General features: G+C 38.8%; 1 protein-coding gene across 2 annotated transcripts in view; it reads right to left on the bottom strand.

Annotated features, from left to right (window-relative positions):
* Positions 1 to 15,843, bottom strand: part of LOC111144291 (solute carrier family 25 member 26) — a 127,273-nt gene that overhangs the window by 95,608 nt on the left and 15,822 nt on the right. For both annotated transcript variants that reach the window (XM_022498531.1, XM_022498532.1), the window contains exon 3: positions 12,551 to 12,660. In XM_022498531.1, the coding sequence (XP_022354239.1) occupies positions 12,551 to 12,660 (110 nt within the window). The remainder of the gene's footprint in view (positions 1 to 12,550; positions 12,661 to 15,843) is intronic.

Genomic DNA, 15,843 nt, shown 5'->3' with positions numbered 1-15,843 from the left:
ACTATGCCAGCACAGCTCACAATAACTGACCTGATTCTTATTTTTCTCTGGGAAATCTAATCAACAGCCTATTAATATGCCTCTGATAATTAGAAGCCAATTGTCAGCCTGTTTACATACATAGCAGTCTGAGACAGAAGTTATTGAAGACCAGAGTACTACTTGGCTAAGGAAGCAAGGGTGAAAGTCATATCTTTTGATTATCATCTCCAGAATTATTTCTCGTCAAAGAGCTATCATATTTATATATACCTAATACACTTTAAAGTTGCAAAGCTTAGTATCGGCAAATTTTTCAAGTTCTGACAGGCAAATCTATAGTAAGTGCAACAGAGAAACCTAAATAAGGTGAATAGAGCCAAAATTTAATCACAAAGCAAAAGCTGCTTTTGACTTCGCAGAGTAAACGCCAATGTGGCAAATTAATATGAGGGAGAGAAACCTCATGACACCCTGAAAATTTTTCAAATGCATAATTCACTTACTTGTTTTTTATTCCACAGTCTTTGTGTAATTCTCAAAACCGTGGGAAGCAGGTTTCCAAATTAATATATATAGTATATCTATTTCATCATTTAAAACCAAAACCCCATAACTGAACAGTTCATCTGTGGGTCAATTCTGCCATCTCCTGGTTACAAATGGAATCACAGCGGGTGATAAAATAACAGCAATTTCTAACTCCTAATCTACCATCTTTAGGGTTTAAATTTTATCTATGGATAGGGGAACATAAGTTCATCATACCTTTCTTACTTATAAGACTCTTCCCACTTACATAAATAGTCAGTAGGCATTAGAAAAAAAAATTTTAATTTTTGTAGCTATTAGTCTTCTCTTGTCTGACAAAACTACTGTCCTTGATTATCTCCATTCTGGACAGAAAGTTAATAGTCTTCTCAACAAAAATAATGACATCATCTTTTGAGGTTTTGTTTCTGAAGGCTGTTCATACAATTTTACACAAGACTTAAGCCTGAAATGGCTTTTTCAATTTTGTTCCTTTCCATAACAGTAATTAGCCATGATTTCACAGGTGACGACAAAGGTCCCACAGACAGATGCACAGACTGTGACCCACATAAAATCTCACAGTGGAGGAGACTGGCATTTAATGCTAATAGTATTAGTTTCCTATTGCTGTTCTGACAGCAATGAATTACCACACATTCAGAGACTTAAAATAACACAAATTTACTCTTACACTTGTGGAGGTCAGAATTCCAAAACAGGTCTTACTGAGCTAAAAATCAACTGCCAGCCAGGTGAATTTCTGGAGCCTTTCTGGAGGCTCCAAAGGAGCATCTATTTCCTTGTTTTGGGGGGCTACCTGCATTCTGTGGTTTGTGGTCCCTTTCTCTCTTTTCAGGACAGAGTACAGCATCTTAAAACCTCTCTCCCCGACACTTCCGGCATTCCTCTTATAAGGACGTTTATAATTACATTGGGCTCACCTAGATAATCCAGGAAGATCTTCCCAACCCAAGATCCTGAACTTTATCTGATCTGCGAAGTTCTTCTCGCCATGCTTAGGTGGCATATTCACAGGTTTTAGGGTCTAGGACATCTTTAGGAGGCCATTATTTTGTCTACCACAGTAACCAACGGCAAATTTTAGAACTCTGACCTTTTCTTATTTTAAGAAACTCACAACGGGGCAGCTGGCTAGCTCGGTTCATGCAGCACGCAACTCTTGATCTTGGGGGTATCAGTTTGAGCCACATGTTGGGGGTAAAGATTACTTTAAAAAATCTTTTAAAAATAGGGGCACCTGGGTGGCTCAGTGGGTTAAAGCCTCTGCCTTCGGCTCCGGTCATGGTCCCAGGGTCCTGGGATCGAGTCCCGCATTGGGCTCTCTGCTCAGCAGGGAGCCTGCTTCCCCCCACCATCCCCGCCTGCCTCTCTGCCTACTTGTGATCTCTGTCAAATAAATAAATAAAAATCTTTAAAAAAAAAAAACAAAAAACCTTTTAAAAATAGAAGAAAAACCCTATAGGGATCAGAGTTCACAATATTACCCGAGTAATACACATCTCATCTCTAGTTTTGCACCACTTCTGCCATTTTAAAAATAGTCCATTGAAAGGAGAAGATGAAGGTGCTCCTGGAAGTACGCAGAGAAGCAGCTCTCTAACTCCTCATTCTACAGTGATGTTTTACTGTCCACAGCAGCTGGGAAACCTTCAACGAGTCACTGAAATTCTTTGAATTTTAATTTCTTCATCTTCTGAACGGATTTCCTCCCAAAACTATAAAACTTTGCAACTGTGCCTAATATTGTACTTTCCGTGGCATGGACTGGAACCAACATTTACTGGACACTTTACAGATCAGATGCTAGGCTGCGTACTTTGTAAGTGATGTGTCACTTCATCCTTAGAAGAGCTGTGCGTGGGGTAGTATTAGCCACTTTTTTTTTTTTTAAGATAAGGAAAAGAGCAGTTCAGTGAGGTTAAGGAAATGGCCTACTGACACACAGTAAGTAGGCTATGTGACAAGTCAGAGTTTTGACCCTGTATTACTTGCCAGCTATGAGCCATATACTGCCTCCTTACAGAAGTCCTCAATATATTCTCTAGTTATATAATAAATGTACCCAATTTCCAGTGATAGACATAGAACAGACATTCAAATATTGAAGAGTACACAACTACAAATCAAAGCCATTTTCTAAGAGTGGCACTTAATTCCTTATGTCACCAAGAACCCTAATCTTAACAATAACTGAGAAAGTAAAGGTTTGTCGCTGACAAAGTGCAGGCTTGCGCAGAAGTGGCTAATCATATCTTCACTAGTTTGGTCCCTTAAAGGGAAGTATTTGGTTTTTCCATTTACAATGTGATGGCAATAACTGATCGAATAACACTCCTGTGGCTTGAAACGATTTCAACTTCATCATCTTACATGAAAATCTTGTTCACTATGTCTATAAAACTAGCTTAATTTAATTATGTTCCAAAAAGTGATACTGCTCTTAAACAAAAAGCCAACACAGAGCTTCCCTTCCCTCTTGACCACTAACTAAATAAGACAGTCAATGAAATAACTCTCCTAGATCACGATTCAATACCATCTGAACCAATGCTGCATAGCAAACCAGGGAAAGAAAACCTATAAAACAGGAAACAATCTGAAGTGTTTAAAAAGGTCATCAAGAAATTGGGGCGATGGGGGTACCTGGGTGGCTCAGTCAGTTAAGTGGCCAACTCTTGATTTCAGTTCATATCAAGATCTCGAGGTTTTGGGATGGAGCCTCACATCAAGCTCTGCTGGGAGTCTGCTTGAGATTCTCTCTTTCCCCTTCCCTTTGCATGCCCCCCCCCACCACTGCTCACCCTCTCTCACGCTCTTTCTCTCTTTAAAAATATGTAAATAAATAAAATCTTAAAAAAAAAAAAAAACACTGGAGGGATGGCAGTATAGACTCTTCTTTATAAAAGCCTCCCTAAAAATTTCTCTATACATTCATGCTTCTCCTTTAAGCAGGGTCATCATCAGACATGGGTCATGCCATGCCTGGACCGACTTCCAAGCCCTGCCTTCCTTACCCTTCTTCTTCCCCCCTCTGCACATTCCTCAGGCTCAGATGGCTGGGACAGCGGGAAAGCACTAGCGACTTAGCTCACAAGGATCCCTCTGAGAGTTTAAGCATGTGTACCATACACACACACACAGAACATAGTAACGAAGGCATCCATGAAGAAATATGCACTAGAGGAATGCTTTTGGAAGGGCTTTTGAAAGAACTGCCAGCTTTATGACAATTCTACCTTTTAGCCCTCAAATTCAACTTCTCTCTGTGTACACCATGCCTTAGTTGAGGCTCTGCTCATCTCTCACTCTCTCCTAGGGCTTCTGTAGTAGTTTCCTCCCCTCCATTCCAACACCATGTCCACCTCCACACAGTAACTAGGAGAGGTCCTTAAAGTCCCAACCAATGTTGCCCTTTTGCACAGCCCTTCAAAGAGTAATGGCCAAACTCCTTCCACAGCAGCCCAGGCCATCCAGCACCCCCACCCTCCTCATTTCATGATGGCCCAGTCACACCTGCACTCCATTTAGAACTTGAAAGTGTCTCATAAGGACTTCTCAGTACCCTTGAGTACCCCTCCCTGCAACCATCCACCTAACAATCATACCCTAAAATGCAGCTTGAGGATTAGCTGTTCTATTAGGCCTTTCCTGAATCCACACCCATCCAGACAAAACCAACCATTCCTTCTCTTCTCAGGCTCTCATTGTACCTTGTACTCACTTTTCTTAAAATACCTGTAACCCCTGTGTACTTACACCTTACACATCCTTCTCCACCTGCAGATGGCAAACCTCTTAAAGGCAGTATCACATCTTGTCGTTTTATCCTCAATGCCTAGAGCACAATAAGGACTTTTTCTCTAAATCCATTACTTCTAATTAAGGGCAACAGGCATGGCAGGGGAAACAGAGGAGCTGAAGGAAACCAGCCTACATAACAGGAATCAAAGAGGTCCAAGTGAGGAACAGATAGGAAAGGGACAGGCTTTAAAGGATGACAATGAAAAGTGACTTACTTTTTAGATTCTTGAGATAATTTTTTGTTTGTAGTTCTTACAGTTTATTGTTCTTAGGAGCTATTAAAATGTCTGTGTGCCTCAAAGACTTTAGGGCCTGAAGCAAAAAGAGAAAAGAAAAGAAAAGAAAAGAAAAAAAAAAAAAAAAGGTTCCAGGGGAGCCTGACTGGCTCAGGTGGTGGACACACGACTCCTGATCCCGGGGTTGTGAATTGAAGCCCCATGTTGGGTGCAGAGATTACTTAAAAAAATAAAATCTTTTAAGGAAAAAAAAGAGAGAAAGAAAGGAAAAAAACGTTCCTAGAGACACTAAGAAATAAACAGAGCAGGGCCAAAGGCTGCCTTAGCATAACCCCACGATGCGTGTGCTTAAATACATCAGAAGTGCGTGTTTTGCACATGGTTAACTAGCTGATAGTGTGGTCTCAGCTTCTAACTGTAAAGCAAGTCTCCTAGCAATACCTGTACATTTCTGCCTCCTTCACCTTTACATACATAAGCAACTCCAACTGCAGTATCACTGCAGGCTCCCTCCTCAGTGAAGAAGCATCCTTCACTTCCGGGGCAGCTGTCCTCTCTTCTACCCACCCTATCTCCGTGGACGGGACATGCAACTGCACACATTTTAAAGATTTATTTATCTGCAGACAGTGTGTGCAAGAAGGGGAAGGGGCAGAGGGAGAGAATCTTAAGCAGACTCCCCACTGAGCAAGGAGCCTGACGTAGGACTACATCTAATGACCCTGAGATCATGCCCTGAGCCGAAACCAAGAATCGGAGGCTTAACTGACTGAGACACCCCGGCACCCCTTAATTTTTTTTTTTTTTTTTTAAGAAATCTCTACAGCCAGTATGGGCCTGAACTCACAACCCTGAGATCAAGAGTTGCACGCTTCACCAACTGAGCCAGAGGAGGTGCCCCTATAAATACATTTTAAAACATACTAACAACACAATCAAAAATGGCTTAAATCCCCACCTGGAGAAACACAATGGTAACTAACATATGCACTATGCTTTGTTGCTGACAAGCATTCCTGACTCCATCAAGGAATGAACTTCCAAGTAGCCAATTCAATAGGGAAGTTGGGGGGCGGGGGGGGGGGAAGAGGTGCTAATGACGTGCTTAATCCATACACTGATAACCAATGAGCCCTGAATGGACTACAGCACACGGGAGGTCCAATGACCTTGTCAGATAGTAGATAAGCTAAACAACATCAATTGCCTTCGCTCTCAAGGGTCTTGGATGGCATGGGCCCCCAAGAAAATGTCAGGCCTGGGTGCAACCCTCACTTTATTCTCAAAATCTGAATCAATATGTCCACGTGTGCTGCCACCCTCAGAACTAACCAGTTCCTAAACTAGGCCTTTCAGGAGCTCTGCACAGATCTAACTCAGAGGAAGACACAAGGAACTGCACTCCTGAGCAGCATGTGGCTGGAGCTCCTCGTGCCACTACGCCCAGGAGCTAACAGATTCCTGAGCGTGGGCCTGCTGAACCAACTCAGTCAAAATATGTAGTAGTGGGATATATATATACTTAAATGTTTGATAACGCTAAATCAGTGGTGCTTAAATATCACTGAGCGCCAAAACCACCTAGGAATCTTGTTTAAAATGCAGGGTTCCTAGTGCCATCTCCAAAAATCATTATTTGTAACTTACTGCCCAGGCCAGGGAGTCTAACCTAGGTGCTCTCTGGGCTACACTTGGAGAGTTACTGGCAGAGGCTGTTGGCAAAGCATCCACAAAACATGATACAATTTATTTACTAGCTTTCTCAGTTGCAAATGAGAATGCGTCCAGAAAGGATAATCAACCAGCATTTGTGTGTATCAGGACATCCACACAGGTCACCCAGACACACATTAAATTCAGACTGGCTGCATTAGGATGCAAAGAAATTTCAATATTCTTTTATTTCTGCAAACAATATGAACTTAGGCAAAAGGCAGGATAAGACCTGGGAAAAATCAAATCTTAAAGACTTTAAAAAAAATCACTATTGCTGTCATGTTATAACATCCGCTGCATTAGAGTAAACCTGCCCCCAACCCTCCTGATCTAATTACAGATTCTACTTCTTGCAGGGCGTCTCCTGTGCCTGATGAAAGCTGAGCTGTGAAATAATTGAGGTAGGAATTTAGAGATTTGGTGCAGCAAACTTCCTCATAAAAATGGCACAGAACGCCTCTCTTACTGTTGTTATGTATTAAATCTTATGTGATCGATTTCACTGTATTCCAAATTACAAACATAAGGTAGAGGGTTGTAATTATAGTTTTATTGATTCATCATTAAGTTTTAATCAAGGTGCTGCTATAGAGAACAGTTACTAGGGCAGTGTGCTTTTGTTTCTCTCATACACTTAAGAGTTGCTAAAACAACATCTACTGTATGGACACAGTAGATACCAACAAAATGTGTTGTTTCTAAGGAATCTATTTGCAGTGCAACAATCTTCTATCAAAGTAAATGTTACAGAACAACCACCCAACTGAATTACCTATTTTCTTTACATCTCTAGACCTTTCCAACCACTGACAGCAATGAATGTTTCTGTTTTCCACTCCTTTTTATTCTACCCATGAAAATTTGTTTCTCCTAAACTCACCCATTTCTGGGACGCCTGGATGGTTCAGTTGGTTAAGCAACTGCCTTCAGCTCAGGTCATGATCCTGGAATCCGGGCATCGAGTCCCGCATCAGGCTCCCTGCTCAGCAGGGAGTCTGCTTCTCCCTCTGACTTCTCCCCTTTCGTGCTCTCTTTCGAACAAATAAAAAAAAAAATTTAAAACAATTCATCCATTTCTTTCTCTGATTTTTAGCAACAACACCTGTATGAATCTGAAACCAAAAATTTATGCTCCATGAAACTGAAACAAGTCACTAAAATCAGAAGGCAGTATATACATTTCTCAAGCATTTATTTTTTTTTTTAAAGATTTTATTTATTTATTTGACAGACAGAGATCACAAGTAGGCAGAGAGGCAGGCAGAGAGAGAGAACAGGAAGCAGGCTCCCTGCTGAGCAGAGAGCCCGACGCGGGGCTCAATCCCAGGACTCCGAGATCATGACCCGAGCCGAAGGCAGAGGCTTTAACCCACTGAGCCACCCAGGCGCCCCACATTTCTCAAGCATTTATTAAGAAAACAGAGAAAATAGATACTGAATGGTTTGGAAGTTTTTTTTAAGAAAGTGCAAAGATAGGATCGCCTGGATGGTTCAGTCGGTTAAGCATCTGCCTTCAGCTGAGGCCATGCTCCCAGGGTCGGGGGATCAAGCCCTGCTTCAGGCTCCCTGCTCAGTAGGGAGTCTGCTTCTCCCTCTCCCTCTGCCTGCCCGAGCTATACTCTCACTTGTTCTCAAATAAATAAAATCTTAAAAAAAAAAAAAAAAAGTACAGTAAGATAACTGGAGCATCAGAATCAACATTTCCACAAAAACTCTAAAAATCTTTTCAACACATGACCCTGTAACTAAATTTAAATTCAAACAAATCTCAACATCAAGATATGTTTCACCTATGAAGTCATTCTATATATCCACTACTGATCACTTCTCTTTTTAAAATTCTCCAAGCATCACAGGAAATATAAAAAGGCCTCTGATATTAGGCCTCGCCACCTAAGGGACCATAGAGATCCTAAGAGACATAATAAAAATATGACTGTCCCAGAACTATTTATCTCCGGTGTTACAGACACTTGTTTCCTAGCTCACATCCACCTACATCACCTCCTGCACCCAAGAGTTCACACACATAACAATAAAGGCTTCAGTATTTTTTAAATGTCAGTTACAGATAGTATTAGAATATACAGTATATTCTAGATATGAAAATATGTATCATTACATAATTAATCTAACAATCATTATTTACCCTAATTACATATCACTTTTTATAGTCTTCTTAAGTCTAAGAGACAAAGTTTTCAAAGTGAAGAAAGCCTGTCCTTCAACAAGGTAAACCAGCTTTCAGGCAAGATGGCCCAATGTGAAATGAAGTAAGAGGCCAAGCTCTTTCTGCTGCCTGTTCTGAGTAATATACTATAAAATATAAACCAAATATTGAATTTATGAGAATATTTAAACTTAAAGCAATATGTAATTCTAAAATAATGAGAGGCAAGAGATGTCACAAGGGAAGACTTTCACAACCTGAGACATTCAAACTCTCACAACTTGTTATTCATATATATATATATATATATATATACTTAAAAATTTATGCACATAATGAGGTTCTAAAGCCAAAACATAATCACACACAAAAAAATCTAAACCTAAACTAATAGGTTAAAGGATTGTTTTTAAATTAAGTATAAACTGATTTTAAATTGCAGTTTAAGCTAATTTTCCAGTGCAATTCAAGCACAGAAGTTCTTACTTTGGGTAAGAGTAGAGGGAATAAAAATGTCCAGAAATTCTATGCAAAATGCCCACGCGTTCAATTTCCTGGAGAGACAGCCACAGGTTTCATTAGACTCCAAGAGGGGTCCAAAGCTCATGAAGGAATTACCAATTGCTACTCAAAAACTAATACACTGTTAGTCCCATCACTTTTTTAACTTCAGTAAATCATGAAGGCAATCAAAAAAAAAAAAAAAAAATCCAGAATTAACTTGGGTTCTGAAAAATCCTTTTTAAAACAATGTCAAAGGAAGTTTTATAAAAAACCACTTTAGTGAATTTAATGTCTCTTAGGCTAATTTCAACACTCTTCAAGGAACCCTACAACAGATTTCTTAGATTAAGAATTCATTGTACAGTGGAATCTTGCCATTTCCAACAACCTGGATGGATCTAAAGAGTATATGATTTCCTGCCTATGTGGAATTTAAGAAACAAAGTAAGAAAAGAGAGAGACAAACCAAGAAACAGACTCTTAACTGTAGAGAGCAAATGGATGGTTACCAGAGGGGAGATGGACGAGGGGATGGGTAAAATAGGTGATGGGAATTAAGAGTACACTTATCACAATGAATATCGAGTAATGTATAGAATTGTCAAATCACTGTATTATACACCTGAAACTAATATGACACTACATGTTAACTATACTAGAATTAAAATTCTTAAAAAAAGAAATTTATTTTACAATAATGGAAAAGTAGAGGGTTTTATATATTCCATATACAAAAAATAAATTTTTAAGATACAAAAATACCACAGAAGAACAGAGATCATCTTTTATCTTTGTCAATCATAACCTCACCAATTCATATTATCATAGAGAGTGACACTGCTTTTTGAATATTTCCACCATAATTCCTTTTCTCCTGGATTTCCCTGAAATAATCTGATACGCTTTCATCGACTACAATGATATAATTAATCTAACTACATTTCTTTAAAATAACTTTCCTTTAAAATACCTTAACACTTCCCAACTCCTGCTATGAAATCAATTTAACCTTGATACCAAAACCAGCAAGACAAAAAAATTAACTATAGACTTACATCTCTTACGAATAAATTAGAAGTCCTCAATAAAATACTAGTAAACAAAACCTAGCACTAAGTAAAAGTGTTATATACCATGATCAAGTGAGATTTATCCCAGTAACATATGAGTAGTTTAATATTTGAAAATCAATTAATATAATACACCATATCAGCAAAATAAAAAACTAGTCTTATAATTATCTCAATAGATGGACACAAACATGAACAAAACTCAACCTTCACAGTGTTAAAAAAAAAAAAAAAAAAATTCACCCAACAAGCTACGAAAAGAAGGCAACTTCCTCAATTTGATAAAGGACATCTATGTAAACCTCACAGCTAACATTATACTTAATAGTGGAACACTAAATGCCTTCTCCCTGAGATCAGAAAAAGGTAAACACTATCACCACTCCTATTCTACACTGTACTAGAGCTTTTAGCCACGTCAATTGGGCAAGAAAAATGAAATAGAAGGCATAGAGAATGAAAAGAAAGAAGTATAACTACTTCTATTTGCAGAGGATATGATCTCATGTATAGAAAATCCTAAAGAATCCACCAAACAGCTTTAGAACTGATTGAGTCCTGCAAAGTTGCAGGATACAAGATCAATATAAGAAAATGAATTTATTCCTATAAGTAGCAATGAGCTAACTGAAAATGAAATTTTAAAAAATTTTAATTTAGAACAGCATCAAAAAGAATAAGAAATAATTAACAAGACAAGTGTAAAACTTATACTCTGAAACTACAAAACACTGGTGAAAAAATTCAATAATACTAAATAAACGGAAAATCATATATTTATAGATCAGAAAATTCAGTATTTTTAAGATAGCAAGAGTCCCCTAATTGATTTGCAGATTCAATGCAATCCATATCAAAATCTAAGTTGCCTTTTTTACATAAGTTGATGAACTGATTCTAAAATTCACAAGAAAATTCAAGAGACCCAGAAGAGGCAAAACAATCTTGACAGAGAACAACAAAGTTGGAAGACTTGCATTTACTGTTTTCAAAACTTACCACAAAGCTGCAATAATCAAGACTATGTGGTACCACCATAAGGACAGACATGGAGAGCAACAGAAGAGAACTGAGAGATGGACTGTCTCATCACTGCTTTCCAATTTTCCTCCATCATAATCAGACACCAAATGATCTGTGCAACATCGTCTCTACACAACACTAAGTTGAAATTCACTTTGTTGTACTACTGGTTCATATGTTTTTATTAATGAGCCAGGTATACTAGAAAAAAATGAGTAATCTTTAGCTGTTAGGAGCAGAGCTCCATATATATTCATTACCCCAATCTTGTCATTTTCTTGTTCACATCTTCTATGGTCTCAATAAATGCTTCTGCCTGCTTGGTCTTAGGATATGTGTTAAGATATAAGTTAATATCTCCAACAAAGATTATAGTTTTGGTGGGTGGAGGGATAGGCGATGGGGATTAAAGGGTACACTTACAATGAGGAAAGAAAAATTAAATTTTTTAAAAATTACATTTCTATTCATTTCTCCTTGTACATCCGGCAATCTCTCCTTTAAAATTTGAGACACTATTATTTAGTCCAGGTTCACGTTTATTACATGTCACCAAAGCACTGTTCCTTGTATCACTGTACAACAGTCTCTTTGTTTTTTGGCTTTCAGTGGTTTTCTTTGTCTGATACTGACATAACCATATAAGCTCTTTTTGGTTCATATTTCTCTATCAGTGTGGGTTTATCAGACAAGTGGAACCACTATAAGTGATAAGAATAAAGAGTTACTATAGATGTGAACAGTAATTGTGGGAGCTAATTAAGCAAGTTTGGTAGAACGGTTGATTCTGCCTCTAGGGTTAGGACGGAAATCAGAGGGCAGGCAATGGGCAAGGATGAAATGATATGAAATGGGGAAGTGCAAGGACAAACTGGCCCATCTGTTTCTCATCAACCTCAGTGATGTGGTTACCCGTAGTATAATCTAGCATTCTTTACTGCAGAGCCCACATATCTAACCAAGAATTCAGAAAAGCTGAAAGACATGATCCAGTAGGAACTGGAGAGGCTGTAGACCAGGTGTATCAACTGCAACAGTGCCTGACTCCAACACCAACCCTGTAAGCATCAAGCCAGCTACGACTTCGCTTCCACCTTACAAATGTTGTGCTGGTTTCTCTTGTAGCCTGCACAACCGGGAACCATCCTGGAAAGGGAGTCCTAGGAAATGGAGTTCCAGCTCAGTTATGGTGACACAATATAAAGCCACCGGAACGTGCATGGATATCTATTTCCATCTCCTTAATTTTATTCTTTCTGTAAAATAATGTTTTAAGTATGTCTCTTGAAAATAGCACATTGCTGGATTTTTCTTTCATCCTATCTAGACTCTATCATTTAACGATCATGTTTAATACACTTACATTTACTGGGGTTTATGACTTTCATAACTTAAAAGAACTATCTTTTAAAAATGAAATAAAGTATCATCTGTACCAGAGATATAGGCATGATTTGCACTCCTTAAGTATTTTATATGCACGACTTGTTACTTACCACTTCTCCAGCAGAGGCGGCCAACATATGCTTCACAGGCATTAAATATGAAGACGAATCGGTGTGCAAAAACCATTTCACATATTCATAGGTGATAAAAAAAGCAGCAGCTGAAATTTAAAACAAACCAGTCTTTCACAAAGTTTAAATATATATTCAAACTGTTTAGAAATGTTTCTCAAAAACAATTACAACTTGAATTATTAAATTATGAGGTAAGAGAAAAGATAATAGTTGAAACACATACTCTTCCCCCCTGCCCCACTCTTGTAGAATTTACAGTGTCCATGTTATATGCCCAAACCTGGACTTACTAAAAATGCCGAAGACAGGATCCCAGCCCTGAGGAGCCTAAGAGCTAAGCTTACATTCACCATTTTGTATTAATAAGTCACTTGACATTTTTTAGTAATTACTCTAGAATAAGATAACGAATTTCTGTGATCCTAATTATCTTTACATACAATAAAACAAGCCACTATGCTGATTTATAGACAGGTTAAGACTGAAAACATATACTTTAACTAAAACATCTACTTGATAATGTTTTATTGCTATTCACTCAAAACAGCTACGGCCACTTTTTACCATATCATGTCACCTTTACATCAAGGAAATAATCAACTATTTAATTACAACTGGAAATCAAAATCTCAAAAAAGCTACCCCTATCACCATGAACTAATCTTAACAGCACAAGAGGGCTTTTAAAACCTGCCATGTACTGTTAATCAAAAGATGCTTATCACTTCCATAAAAGATAAGGCATGAAAGATAAATGAACGACAAATTCATCTTTTGAAGGACATTTGGACAAAATCACATTAAAGTCTAAAACACTCAGAAAAAGAGCTTCATAGTGAAATTAGTTTTCAACAGTTAAAGTCAACGAGCTTTTAAACTCTCCTCAGGCTGCTAACAAATAAAAACACTGGGCCAAATGAGGACTCTTGTAACTGAAGGAGTAATGACCAATGCAAACAGTTTTACATAATTAACACAGATCCCTATTCCCACAGTGGTTCTCAATAGGCTTTCCCTACTTCTGCACACTCACCAAATGTACACGAAATAACCGAATTCAGCAGTAAGTTCCACCTGCTACACATTTCACCCTCCAACCCCATCCCCAGGGAAGGAAGATAGTGCTACCAGTTTCTTGGTTTTCCTGGTTAATCACCTCAACCTGTTTAGACTATACTGCAAATTTGTGATAGACAAAATCTTTTAGAAATGTAAATCCCAGAGGCACCTGGGTGCATCCAACTCTTGATCTCAGCTCAGGTCATGATCTCAAGGTCAAGAGTTCAAGCCTTACTTCCGGCTCCACGCTGGGTGTGGAGCCTACTTTAAAAAAAAAAAAAAAAAAGAAAGAAATGTAAATCCCAAAATTCTCCAAGGTGACAACCAAGAAAACACCACTAATTGGAAATGATGTCACAAGGTTCCAAGTGAGGCTCTGGACAAGTTACAATAAAGAAAAGGAATTGGGCTGATATCTACAGTCTCTTCTAGCTCTTTTTTTTTTTTTTTTTTAAGATTTTATTTATTTGACAGAGAGAGAGAGACGGCAGGAACAAGTGAGCACAAGAAGGTGGAGCTGCAGGCAGAGGGAGAGAAGCAGGCTCCCCATTGAGCAGAGAGCCCGATGCGAAGCTCGATCCCAGGACCCTGGGATCATGATCTGAGCTGAAGACAGACATTTAACTGACTGAGCCACCTAGATACCCTTCTTCTAGCTCTTTAAAAACAAAAACCTACAGTTTTTCTACACTCCCTTCAAATAAAAGTAAAGATTCTGAATAGGGTCTGCTGTTTCCTCTTTCAACCCTCAGTCCCTTCTCCCCCAACTCTTCACCCGTGCAGAATACTGCAGTCCCCCCTTATCCCCAAGGTATTTGTTCAAGAGCCCCAGTACACGACTGAAATGATGCACAGTACCAGACCCTGTATATCCTGCATTTTCCCTATACATACATATCCGTGCTACAGTTTAATTTATCAATTAGCCACAGTAAGAGATTAATGAAACAGAACAATGCACTGTAATAAAAGTTAGGTGAATGTGGTCATTCTCTCTCAAATATACCTATACTGTACTCACCCTTTTTCTTGTGATGGTGGGAGACGATAAAATGCCTGCATGGTGAGATACAGTAAGATGAACGAGGTAGGCATGTGACGTGGCATTAGGCTACTACTGACCTCCTGATGATGCATCAGAAGGAGGATCATCTGCTTCTGGAAAACGACTCACCACGGGTAACTGAACCACCACAAGCAAAACCACGGATAAGGGGGGACCACCATATGGTCTAAGAAAAGTCTACAGCCACTGAATGTTACACAGGCGTATTGTAGGCAGACTAGAGCTTTAATGAACAGTAAAAGAAAAAAAAGGGGGGGGGCCACAGAGTAAACTTAACATTCACCAAAAATTTACAGAAAAATAAAAAGGCCATTTCTGAGCCACAGGCACTTTGACGGACTACCCAGCACCACCCATCCACTGATGTTCTATGGATGGCACAAAAACAGAGTAAGTAGGGCAAGAAAAACATTTTCTCCACATGCAAAAGTTGAAAACCACATGTACGTGAAGTCCTACGGGCAAGAATCTATTACAGTCCTGTGAGCCTGACAGCCCCATGTACTCCACAGACTATTGCTAATACTACCATCTACCAACATGAATTCCTCTCTGCAATTTGTAAGAGAAAGAGAATTTTTAGAATGATAAAGGAAATACCATAAGAGGTGTTTTGTTTTTTTTGTTTTTTGTTTTATGTTTTTTAATTCCAATGCCCAGGCCACACCTCAGGCCAGGGAAATCACATCTTTGAAAGTGGGACATAGGCATCGGTACTTTTTTAACCTCTCAGGTGATGGCACTGTGGTCAAATTTAGGAATAGCTACATCTCTCCCACATAGAAAACTACATGTGACAGGGAGCAGGTGCTCCAGAATAGCTTCCCTACAGTCAACTCCTTACTGTAGTAAGACAAATGAAAATTGAAGAATAACCTCAAAGACAGTTTGCTGTTCTAAGGGCTGCTGGGAGAGGGAGAAGAAAGAGAGAGACCAAAGGACCAAAACACTATTTTCTCTCTTCACTACCTATCTTTATGTGAATATTATGCTCCAGGTGAACACAGATGAACACCTAAATGTCAGGTGAACATGAAAGAATTCCTCATGAACTATCCTGAGAAAAACTCGAGTTTAAGAATCTCCTAGAGCAGAGGTTAGTCTATAATTGAGTGTGTGTGTGTGACAGTTTTGTTCGCTTGCT

Source organism: Enhydra lutris, unplaced genomic scaffold, assembly GCF_002288905.1.
Source record: "Enhydra lutris kenyoni isolate GAN:26980312 unplaced genomic scaffold, ASM228890v2 scaffoldscaffold10, whole genome shotgun sequence".
NCBI lineage: Eukaryota > Metazoa > Chordata > Mammalia > Carnivora > Mustelidae > Enhydra > Enhydra lutris.
This window is presented reverse-complemented; position numbering and strand designations above follow the sequence as displayed.